Raw genomic sequence first — 11,340 nt, 5'->3', positions numbered from 1 at the left:
ATATATATATATATAATGAATTTAATTTTTTAATTAATATATTATTAGTTTTTTTTACTATCTTGTTTGTATTAATTAATATATTATATTATTAAAAATTTGTTTTAATTTTATCATCTAGAAGATAGTGTCAATGAGAGCCATTTTAATTGAGTAGTCCGTCCTACCTGCTAATTTACTCAACTAAGCTTGTAAACCAATAGCACAGAGGCTCTGCAGCAACAGGAGCACCAGTTTTTATATGTCTGTTGGCTCCCATCGGTCGAGCTGGTTGCCCTTCTCTCACACCTCTCAGTCAGAATCCGGGCTAGTGGTAGAAGGCCCCCTGAGTCAAAGGGAGAGCTTCCTCCAGCATTCTGTGGAGGCAATCATCCAGCTCATGAATAAGAACTGTTTTCTTTTTCTCGCCCTCTGGGAGTCTTGCCCGAGTGAAACTCATACGAATGCTATGTTCTTTTTTTAGATCTACCCTGGGATTTTGAAAGCGCCGTATCTAGCTCATCAGTTTCTTCAAAAGTGAACGGGAACCGACCGAAAACCCGAACCGCCGAAGTCAGTCGCTAGAAATCCCAGATGCTTTCCAGCACTTTGTAGTGAAAACTGAACTTGAGAGTTGTTCGAAAGTATTGGAGCGAAGGTTTGAAGACAGTTCATGAATGAATGGATGACGAGTTTTCTACTTACTAGAACTGATTCCATACGAGTCAGTCTGTTACAATTATAGTCCTTGTCCTGATTTATAAGCAGCAATCTCAATGAAACGTGAGAGGTTGCTCTGCTTATGCTAGCTCTCTTCTTTCTCTAAAAATAAAAATGGAAATAGTGAATCAAGATCATCGCTCGGTATGGGATGAATCAACTTACATACTCTCACATATTTCAGGCTTACCCCAGGCCCAAGAGACCGGGGACGACGTAATTCTTAGATCAAGGAATTTCCTTAAAATATTACTATTTGTGTACCCGCGCAATGCGGCGGGAGCCATGAATTTTAACGATTTTGAAGTTCCACTGGTTTTATAAGATATGATTTAACGATGATATATGTTACACTTGGTCTTTACATATTAATACAATTTGAATAAATAAGAGTTATGGTTCAAATTACAAACTATCGATGAAAAAAATTGTATGACAGTTTAAAATCCAATATATTTAAACGACTCCATAAATGTGTTCGATTACACCATGAGCAAAGAACCAAAAAATTTGAGTTTTAAGATAAACATTCAAACCCAATAAAGAAAACTACAAATTTAACAGATCATAAGCCATGAAAAGATCAAAAAATATGAGTTTTAGAATGAAATTTCAACTGTTTACCCTCTTTCTTGTCCAAAAACTCAGATTAATGTTGAATTAATATATATATATATATATATATATATATATATATATTTCAAAAAAACCCAAAAACATATTAATTCAGAACATATTATATAGTGCAATTTGGACAGTCTAACCCCAAAATATATAGTATATATATATATATATATATAACTATAAAAGTATAAATCGTAAATATTAAAAATATTTTTTCACAGTATATATAATATATAATAATATAATTAAGTCAAAAACTATTCAATATTGGACTCATTTCGAAGGTATTAAAGAGACAATTATAATGGTGTAACTTGTTAAAATAAAAATGTATTTTTTTAAACATATTTTAATTGATATACGATTATGTATATCAATTCGACAAAGGTTTAAAATGAAATATTTAAAAGTAAAGGACGTAAAGTAAATTAATTAACTAATTATAGGAGTATAAAGTGTAAATTTAAAATTATAATTTTAAAAAAATCAGTTGTGAGAGGGTGAGTATATGTGAGAGGTGAGTGCATGTGAGGAGAGGAAGGGGTGAAAAAATGTATAAAAGGTATCTTGGTCATTTAGTATTTTAAGATTTTAAGACTTTTGCTAAATTTGCTTTATAAGATAATATAGATAATTGACTAAGTTTTTATGATGTCTTTTTTGTTTATCATTTTACATGATTATAAGCCAGTTTTATTCATAAGCTAGCTTACAGTTGCAAACAGTTTGCCGAACATAGTAATAATAACCACTACGGTAATAAATTGAAATGTAGGGATCAATCCGTAATTTTCACAAAACCTCAGGGACGAAATATGTAAATTAATCTTCAAAAAAGTAGTTTATTGGGTCCACCTCCATTCCGTACATAACCGTTTTCTATGGGGTGAAGAAATTTAACAAAGATTACTCAAAATCTGTGAGGTCCGGCTTCTCCGACGGAGACGGAGAACGGCAAACCATCATCGTCGAGCTTCTTAACGTCGACGGCAACCAGGTAGAAGGAGGTATTGATAGTATTTTCTGATTCTAAACTTCAACAAAGACACCCTAAGAACAAACACACACCGTGATTTGGAGCCTTCGAAAATCTGGAATTCTTATTTCAGATTTTCGATTAAATATGGATATTATCGCTTCGGCTCCGATCAATCGGTGTTCTAAAGAACATCAGAAAATCTATCTAGAGTGGTTCGCTTGCGCTGACTCAGGTTTTCATTTACTTTCTCTTTCTCGTTCTCTTATTTCCATCAATCGTATTGTATATATTTTGGTTTTCAATGATTCTAGATGGCGATGGACGTATTACCGGTGCTGATGCCACGAAGTTCTTCGCCATGTCCAATTTATCTCGGCAAGATCTCAAGCAGGTTTCGCCCTAAATTGTCCAAACAAAATGTCATTTCGCTTTCATCTTCTTCTTACTTTGCTGCCGCCTTGCATTCACATACAATTTGATCTCTACTAAAACCCTTGGGCTCCAACTCAAAATTGATCGAATATGTTGAACAAACGAATGATCTTTACTCTATTGGAGCAATCGCTCTTGATAGTATGACCCTTGGACGTTGCCTCTCTTTTTTAGGAGAGTAAATGTGTAGGGCATAAGGGTATGTATTCTAGGTTTTGATGCACCAGCAGTGATGCTTGTTATTAAGTATTTGGGGTTCCAACACAAACGAATGAGGTTACCAATGATTATATGTTGAAACTAATTGATATTTATCTTAAGTGAGATCAACCCTTCTTGCTGAACTAATCAAATGCCAGGGAAGACCATACTTCAAAGTTGGTAACACCTTATCTTGCTTGCGTTGCATGTCAACCAAAAGAAGCCAGTCTTTGAGCTGGCTTGTTTGCATCTTTGTTGCTAAAATGAACAGAGAGAACTCACCATTGCATTTTGACTGTTTGACTGCAAATCAGATTATTAGTTAAGGAATTGGTATGCAAGAAAGTTGCTCAAGAGTTTTGTGCATAATTGCAATTGTATTTATGATCAATGTTAAGCAAGCATCCTTGACAAGTTTATAGCGACAGTTCAAGCTTGTGGTTATGTTGTCTTTAAAATTGGGAGGATGCATGATTCTTCATGCCCATTTCCTTTTACTTCTATCATAGTTAAATTTATTGCTGCTCTGCTTCTGATCTATTTCACTCTCTTGTCCTTTCCTGATATTCAACTTCTTAAGGTGTGGGCGATTGCGGATTCCAAAAGACAAGGGTTTCTAGCCTTTAAAGAGTTCGTTATGGCAATGCAGGTGGTTTATTTTCATGCCATCTTCTTTTGTTGCATCAGCCAGTTTTCTAAGCTCATCATTTTTACTTTGTTAATTTAGTTGATTTCCTTGGCACAAGCGGGACATACATTGAGTGTTGAATTCTTGAACTCAGATAGTAAGTCGTACAGTCGCAGCTTTTCCATGTTATAGTATATTGCATTTTGTGCAACCATGTTTTTGTCTAACATTCATGTGATTGATTGCATTTCTTGGGTGAAAAATATTTTACGGTGCAGTTAATATCGAAGAACTAAAACCGCCAGCAATGGATGGTCTGGATGTTCTACTATCTGTACGTATGCCTCCTTTCATTTTAGCGGATAAGAGATGAAGCAGAGCTATTACGAGCCTACAGCTTTCACATTTTCCTTGACAACATTAACTTGTTTATCCATATTTTGCAGAAGACAAAGAAACATTCCAAGTCATATGATCCTGAAATGAATAGTAATGATAAATAATCTACTTTTAAATATGCTTCAGGAGAAAAGCAAGTCAAATTTTGTTTGATGCTCACTTTTAACATTGTTTTAGGTACTTCTCAGATTGAGATTTCATCTTCTTCAAAATCTGCAAAGAAGGTATGATTAATGTTCCTTACAAAATCTGTAAAGAAGGTTGTTTATACTTTATCCTTGGTTGTCTATGTTTTCATCCTGTATTCTCTGTGTATGCTTAGATTCCCTTAAAATCTGTTACATCAATCGTTGATGGCCTGAAGAAGCTATATATTCAGAAGCTGAAACCTTTAGAAACTATGCATCGGTTTCATGAATTTGTGTCTCCCCAGTTGGTGAGTAATTTGTGTGTTTCATATAATCTACAAAGCATTATTTAAATTATAAGCTTTTTTTCTCTCTATTTGCTTCAGACCAACAGTGATTTTGATGCCAAGCCCATGGTGATGCTTTTGGGTCAATACTCAACAGGGAAAACAACATTCATCAAGCATTTGCTTAAAAGTGGTTATCCAGGCAAGTTCTTACTCCCGTAATATTGCAACTCTATCCCTCACACATTTTTTTTCTTATTATTGTATTCTTTTAAGTATATAATATTTATATAGAGCAAATACTCACACACACTCTTCACTTTTGTATTTCTTTAAACAGGAGCTCATATTGGACCCGAGCCTACTACAGATAGATTTGTTGCTGTCATGGTATGTCCTAGATCAGACATATTACTTTCATGGCATGAACCTTTTTGATACATCATATTTGCATATTGAAGAATTTGGTCCTAAACCATTTTATGCAAATGTAAAACCTTTCTTTTGCTTTGCGCAGAATGGACCCGATGAGAGAAGTGTTCCAGGGAATACTGTTGCTGTTCAAGCAGACATGCCATTTAATGGCCTAACTACTTTTGGAAGTGCATTCTTGTCAAAATTCCAGTGTTCTCAAATGCCTCATCCTGTGAGTTATCATTGTTGAAGTATGCAAAGGTTATGTGAGTTTGATAATTTTGTTATTTCCATAAAACCAAACATAATTTGTGTTGTTTGACTAAAAAAGCTGCTGGAGCATATTACATTTATCGACACTCCTGGAGTTCTATCTGGAGAAAAGCAAAGAACACAAAGAAGCTATGACTTTACTGGTGTGACGTCTTGGTTTGCTGGAAAGTGCGATCTCATCTTGCTTCTCTTTGATCCTCATAAACTTGATATAAGCGATGAGTTCAAACGTGTCATATCATCCCTACGAGGACATGATGACAAGATTCGCGTGGTCTTGAACAAGGCTGATCAAGTTGATACCCAACAAGTAAGAAAAACTCCCCTCTCAAAAAAAAAACCAGGCTTAACCATGGTTTGTTCTGAGCAGGTGAGTCATTTATATTGGATATAAATTCTTTTTGTGTTGTAGCTAATGAGGGTTTATGGAGCATTAATGTGGTCCCTTGGTAAAGTCCTAAACACTCCAGAAGTTATGCGTGTTTACATCGGGTATGCTCTCTTTGTGTTTGTGTGTCCTTCCTATATATTTCTATAAAGTTATGTCGATTTGTTCACATGTGGTCAGTTCTTTCAATGACAAACCTATAAACGCGTCGGATGATGGGCCATTGGGGGCAGCATTGTTTGAAAAAGAGCAGGATGACCTTCTAAATGACTTAAAAGACATACCCAAGAAGGCTTGTGATCGTAGAGTGAGTTAATTTCTTGCATATTTTACAAGTTTGATTGGAGATCGTATATGTTATTGAAAACCGTCTATTACTCTTCTGAACAGATCAACGAGTTTGTGAAACGGGCTAGGTCTGCCAAGATTCATGCTTACATCATGAACCAGCTTAAGAAGGAGATGCCAAGCTGGATAGGCAAGGCTAAGGCTCAGCAGAGGCTCATTGATAATCTTGAGTCAGTCTTTGAAAAGGTTCCCTTTCGCTCTTACCTTTTGGAAATTACAATTTCTTTTTAATTTTTTTTGTGATTTCGTGCCTACGACATTTGGTAACCAGATTCAAAAGGATCATCATTTACCTGCGGGAGATTTCCCCAATGTTGAAAACTTCAGAATGGCTTTGGCTGGTTACAACATAGACAAATTTGAAAGATTGAAGCCCAAAATGATACAAGGTGTTGATGACATGCTGGCTTATGATATCCCAAAACTTTTGAAGACCTTCAGAAATCCATACGATTAAAGAGGTTAGCAGTAGTTTTAAAAGACAAAAACCCCAATCAACCATTCATTGTATATATTGCCCATCTGCATGCTTTGAGATAACTTGCAGCGAGGAGTTGGACCATAGTCATCGTCTCTTTTTCTTTTTCTTCTTCTTATCGAGGGGTGTCGAATAGTAAATATGATCATTGTGAGGAGTAGTAGAAGCAATTGCCTCCCTTGACCAATTGTTTAGGGGTTCCCTAGACTCAAAATAGATGAGCAGCATAGTGTTTTGCAGTTTGTTGGAAGGTTGATGTCCTTCCAAGTTTTGTACATATAATAGATATGTACATATATTTTTGTTACAGTTGAATTATTATTTCATCAATTGAAACATAGTCCCATTTCTAGTTTGGGTTGTTAAATAAAAAAGTCCTACACAAATATTTGGTTCAAATTGTGTGTTTTTATGGTTTGAACTGTGAATAGTTGTTTAAAGAGCGAGTTACATTTACTATCAATCGCCTAAGAACCATGTCTCGAGATTAGATTCTATATGAATAGTGTTGGATATGTGAAAGAAAGATATGATGATAGATGGTAATTCCAAGAGGGTTTTTTATGGAAGGATGTCCCAGGCGATGTCTGGACTAATCCCGGCAAATTGTGACTGCAAGATTGTGACTGCAAGAAATTAGCCCTTATAAACCCACTGGTCACAATTGTTGCGTATGCCTCGAATCGAACCCTGGGCAGATGAGATATTCCACCATATCTCTCAGGACCTCAACCACTACGCCACAACCCTTGTGGTTGTAATTCCCAGGGATTCGTGGACATGTTGAATATGGGTCGGGATGTTTGGTATGTGCATGAGACCGAACAGGATGGGCGAGAGTGAGGTAGGTGGTTTAAATAACTGTGGAAGACTTTAGGGTTTAGTTTCATATGAGTAGTTTACTAATTTACCTATCTTGTCTCATCTTCCCGAAGAGGAAAAAATGTCCTTTTGTCATTGATATGTGTAGTTTGATATGCTTTGTTATTCTAACAATTTGTAATAACTTGGCATGTTTATATCGAGCTTCTTGGAGCGCCATGGATCTCCCTTTCTCCATAGATCTATTGGGTGCTCTGGTCTAGATCACCAATCACCACTACCAAATCTGGCCAGAAAGAAGGAAAATAAACGAATTTGATTTCACACGTTGTTTCTGCTGATGGCTGAATCTTGTCTTAAGTATACATTAATTATATACGGCAAATACTTACATGGACATGACATAAAAACTCAATGTCCCACATTTGCCGCAAAATGGGACAGGACAAAAACTCACCGTCCCACGTTTGAAGCGACATGGGACAAGGACCAAGACTGGGTGGGACAAACACCAGACAGACAACTTGTCCAGTCCAATCATGCCTGTGTACCAAAAAGCTACCTAAATAAACCCAGGTACTGCTGGTCCAATGACCCTATGGTAGAATCATTTTATTTACTGCTAAGGTTAAGAACGCACAAAGATGGAAACACAATTGCACTTAGAATCAACCTGATGCTACAAGTCGAGGCTCCATGATAAGCTTGTTAATGCGTTAAGCGTGCAAAACCAGTTCGTGCAGCCTTTACCCATCGACCTCTTTGATACTTCTATCTGAACCATGGTCCACATCATAATCTTTCAAGTTCAAGTCTCGTATAGTTGCTTCACACTTGTCTGACCCCTGCAGTAGAAGAGCAAAAAACAGTTGACTTTTCTTCCTAAACCATTGCTTTGATGATCAGATTATAGAACTCGAGTTGTCAAAGTGGCAAGTGCTTGCAGACAAAAAGATAGCATGATAACAACTATCGATGCTTGAGGCTGGCATACTAGATATGGTATTGTATCTTGCTAGCATTAACCTCAAGGTTAGTCTTTTCAGCCTTGTTTTTATTCTCTTCCAGCACGACAATCTGCAACTTGTTCTTGCCAAACTTAGTTTGCAGATCACATGAAGTGCTGTTGGTAGTCAATGGATATCAGATTTAAAGACAAGGTTGGGTTGGGTTGGGTTGAAAACACCCTAATAACCATTCATAAAGGTAATTTATCCGTCATGCACATGTGCATAAAATGCATACATTCATAGAAAGTAGGAAACGTTTTCGATTAATTCTATGCACATATGCATACCAGAAAAATGAACAATGGTTGGAGTGTTTCTTAGTTTTCCAACTTTTTGTGGTTTTCCTGCGAACCTGAAATGCAGAAGGCATCTTTGCCTTTCTTCTCATCAAAGCACGAAAGGTTCGAAATTGAAGCCAACCAACATATGTTCTATAGAGGAATCAAAACTTCACCATTGAAACAACAACCAAGTTGGAAGTTTTATCAGCATTTTCACAAACTGAGTACATAAAGATTGCAGTTTGGCATCAAAATTGTCAATGTCCCCTTAAAAATTTCTTCAACCAAACCCTAAACCCTAAATTGTTGGCTGTAAACCAATACACACCAAATCCTCTATTGGGATGAAGGTATGGATTTCTACAGGTTTCTAGACCATTGGCCAAAAGATGTCGGAGTTAGCAACAACACATATATTAGGGGTTTTTTTGTTTATATCTTAATAGTTCCATTAAAAATGCAACATCTGAATTGTTAAGAGGTGAATCTTGTTTGGCAAAAAAAAATGTCTTTTAATGGTTCTCAGACCCTCTGAATGATTTTGTATCATGGGCCTCCCTCAAGCATTCAGCGTCTTAATTTCATTCTAAACTATTACCAAACAATTATATTTCATTTTACACTGCACCAAACCATTCAACAATTGCCAAAATAACCCCCCTAAAGTTTCTGTTCAACTACCATACGCTCACCAGGTGTCACTCACCATGGCATGGATCGCGAATCTTACATGGTAAACTTGCCCGGTTAGTGCCTACAACACAAACTACCGGAGTATACGGCAGCTTCCGCCTTGGCCTCTCATCCGTCGTGGAATGGGAAGGCGGAACATGAGTCCAACGCCGGAGACGTATATCACACAGATTGTTTTGGGATCCTCGGGAATTGAAATTGGTAGTGCAGTTGTAAGACGATGACACTTGGACCCACTGTTTGTGCCATCTCCTCTCGGGCCCGGTGAGCATTGGCGTCGAGCCGTAGTGGGAAGATGCTCGGCTAAGCCGCGATCCAACCCCTTCCATATGTTTAATGCGTCCTGTTCACCGGCGGACGCTGGATGTATTTTGGCTTTTCCGGCGGTGAAAATTCCGGCTGGAGATTCCTTCTCTTGTTACCTACTCTTCTTTAATTCAATGCGAACTCTGTTTATTCTAAGGAAGATTGAATGAAAAATTAAGTAATTTGATTCTTATTTTGAGTAATGTATTTTTATAACTATTATTTTGATACCTAACATGTAAAGTTTTAACTGGTTGAAGCATTAACTAGTTATCATGTTGATAATAATGTGGTATCCAACTCAGTATTATTTGTTGACGTGGTTAATAATATGGATTTTTTAAATCTGAAATTAGTCTTTTTTTAATCAAAAATTAGTCTTTTTTTAATCAAAAATTAGTCTTCAATCAGTTATTCGGGTACTTAAATGTTTAAAATTTTACATCTTAGGTACCAAATAAAAATTTGCCCAAAATAAGAATCAAGTTAAATTATGTTACTTTTTCATACAATTTGTCTTTATTTTAAGCTAAACTTTTAGGCAATGTCATCATTTTAACTCTTGTTGGATTATAATATCATCATCTCTAACATCTATAATTTAATCATCTTTAACAGCTATGTTAAATTTTTCTGATAAAAATAAGGAAGAGAAAGAGAAATCTATAAATTTGAAAGAAATGAGAAAAAAAATATATCATATATGTTGAAGATGCTCTTAAATTTTAATTGTATTTTGACAAAAAGTTAATTACTTACAAAGCCAACCGATCCTACATAAAACCTGCCTTTAGAAATAGAAATGTAAAGGACATTTTTGCCTCATTCGACGGCTGAGGCCAGCGGGGGCCAAGATAAAACCGAGACCTTTGTCAACTGAGTTACGTGCCATAAGTATGTTCTAGTTATATTAGTCATTCGAATCCGATTTTGTCTAGTCTCGTCCCAGCCTCCCAGGTACTCCGTACACCAAATACTACCCATAGTAACCAGATTCGAAGTTGTCTTATTACGAACTAACCAACATTTACTTGTTTATATCAAACAAAAAAACCTTCATTTTGCGGGAACACAAAAACACCTTTTACTATAGTCCATCACATGTGATGTTATAGTTCTTCACATATAATACACATGTGATACTAAATCAGATACGCAAACGACCTTTGACACGACCTAGGTTACAAACCAAGTCACCCACACACCACTAGGGGGTCTCATGTGTATTATCACATGTGATAAGAGTGTTCTCGATATAATACCATAATCCATCACATCTGATACCTTTGACACGATTTGGGTCACGGGTCAAGTCGTCTACATATTATCAAGTCCCCTCACGTATATTAATACATGTAATAAAGATGTTCTCGTGTTTTCGTAAAATAAAAATGTGCAACGTTTTTTTCGATACCAATTGGTAAGCCAAAGTGGTGGGGTCCACAAATATATTCTCTCAAAAAAAAAATGCGTACGGAAAAGCTTAAAAAGGGAAATCTCAAAATAAAGTGGGTTTACAAACCCATTTTGCAAATTCTTTGGTTATTTTATGCTAAATTAAAAATTAATTAACTGTTTTGTGTTAGGCGGGGAATAGGTCCCGATTCGTCGCCCGCCCCCGGTCAAGAACGTCGATTCCTTGTAAACCGGGGACGTGGACGGAGATCCCCGTTTGTCTTTAACCGAGGATAAGATAGGGGACGGGTATTACACTTTTCGTCCTATCCCTATTATATATTAATTAATAAATTAAAAATATATTATTTATTTCAACTAAATTGGTAATTCATAATTTTCTAAGTAGGTTTAGAATCTAAAATTGTTATCTTTTTGGATGTTAAGTCAAAAATACAATTATTTTGATATGTTTTGGATATTAATTGATAAGTTTTTTGGATTAAATTTAATCTCTTTTGATTTTAAGTTATTAATTATTATATGACATAAGTT

At 36.0% G+C, this 11,340-nt stretch overlaps 2 protein-coding genes across 2 annotated transcripts; one reads left to right on the top strand and one right to left on the bottom strand.

The window, feature by feature from the left end:
• The first annotated feature begins 2,446 nt into the window (after positions 1–2,446).
• On the top strand, positions 2,447–6,499 carry LOC112507826 (EH domain-containing protein 1-like). Its single transcript, XM_025112546.1, has 16 exons — positions 2,447–2,534; positions 2,614–2,693; positions 3,516–3,584; positions 3,663–3,720; positions 3,842–3,897; positions 4,010–4,052; positions 4,140–4,186; positions 4,285–4,398; positions 4,477–4,579; positions 4,718–4,767; positions 4,895–5,023; positions 5,123–5,374; positions 5,477–5,556; positions 5,633–5,759; positions 5,843–5,986; positions 6,072–6,499. The coding sequence occupies exons 1-16, from the start codon at positions 2,447–2,449 to the stop codon at positions 6,255–6,257; spliced, it is 1,626 nt and encodes a 541-aa protein (XP_024968314.1). The 3' UTR covers positions 6,258–6,499.
• Positions 6,500–7,846: 1,347 nt separating this feature from the next.
• Positions 7,847–9,413, bottom strand: LOC112506373. The gene is made up of 2 exons (XM_025110378.1): positions 9,162–9,413; positions 7,847–7,945 (listed from the first exon to the last, which is right to left on the bottom strand). The coding sequence occupies exons 1-2, from the start codon at positions 9,411–9,413 to the stop codon at positions 7,847–7,849; spliced, it is 351 nt and encodes a 116-aa protein (XP_024966146.1).
• Positions 9,414–11,340: the final 1,927 nt, after the last annotated feature.

This window comes from Cynara cardunculus, assembly GCF_001531365.2.
Source record: "Cynara cardunculus var. scolymus isolate 2C chromosome LG 2, CcrdV1, whole genome shotgun sequence".
NCBI lineage: Eukaryota > Viridiplantae > Streptophyta > Magnoliopsida > Asterales > Asteraceae > Cynara > Cynara cardunculus.
The sequence above is the reverse complement of the archived record's forward strand: the minus strand, read 5'-3'. Positions and strand labels throughout refer to the sequence as shown.

Coding starts and splice junctions, on each gene's coding strand:
- LOC112507826 (XM_025112546.1), top strand. CDS start 2,447: ATGGATATTATCGCTTCGGCTCCGATCAATCGGTGTTCTAAAGAACAT. Junction 2,535..2,613: donor GTTCGCTTGCGCTGACTCAG/GTTTTCATTTAC, acceptor CAATGATTCTAG/ATGGCGATGGACGTATTACC. Junction 4,187..4,284: donor CTTCAAAATCTGCAAAGAAG/GTATGATTAATG, acceptor GTGTATGCTTAG/ATTCCCTTAAAATCTGTTAC.
- LOC112506373 (XM_025110378.1), bottom strand. CDS start 9,413: ATGGAAGGGGTTGGATCGCGGCTTAGCCGAGCATCTTCCCACTACGGC. Junction 7,946..9,161: donor GGAAGCTGCCGTATACTCCG/GTAGTTTGTGTT, acceptor CTTCTACTGCAG/GGGTCAGACAAGTGTGAAGC.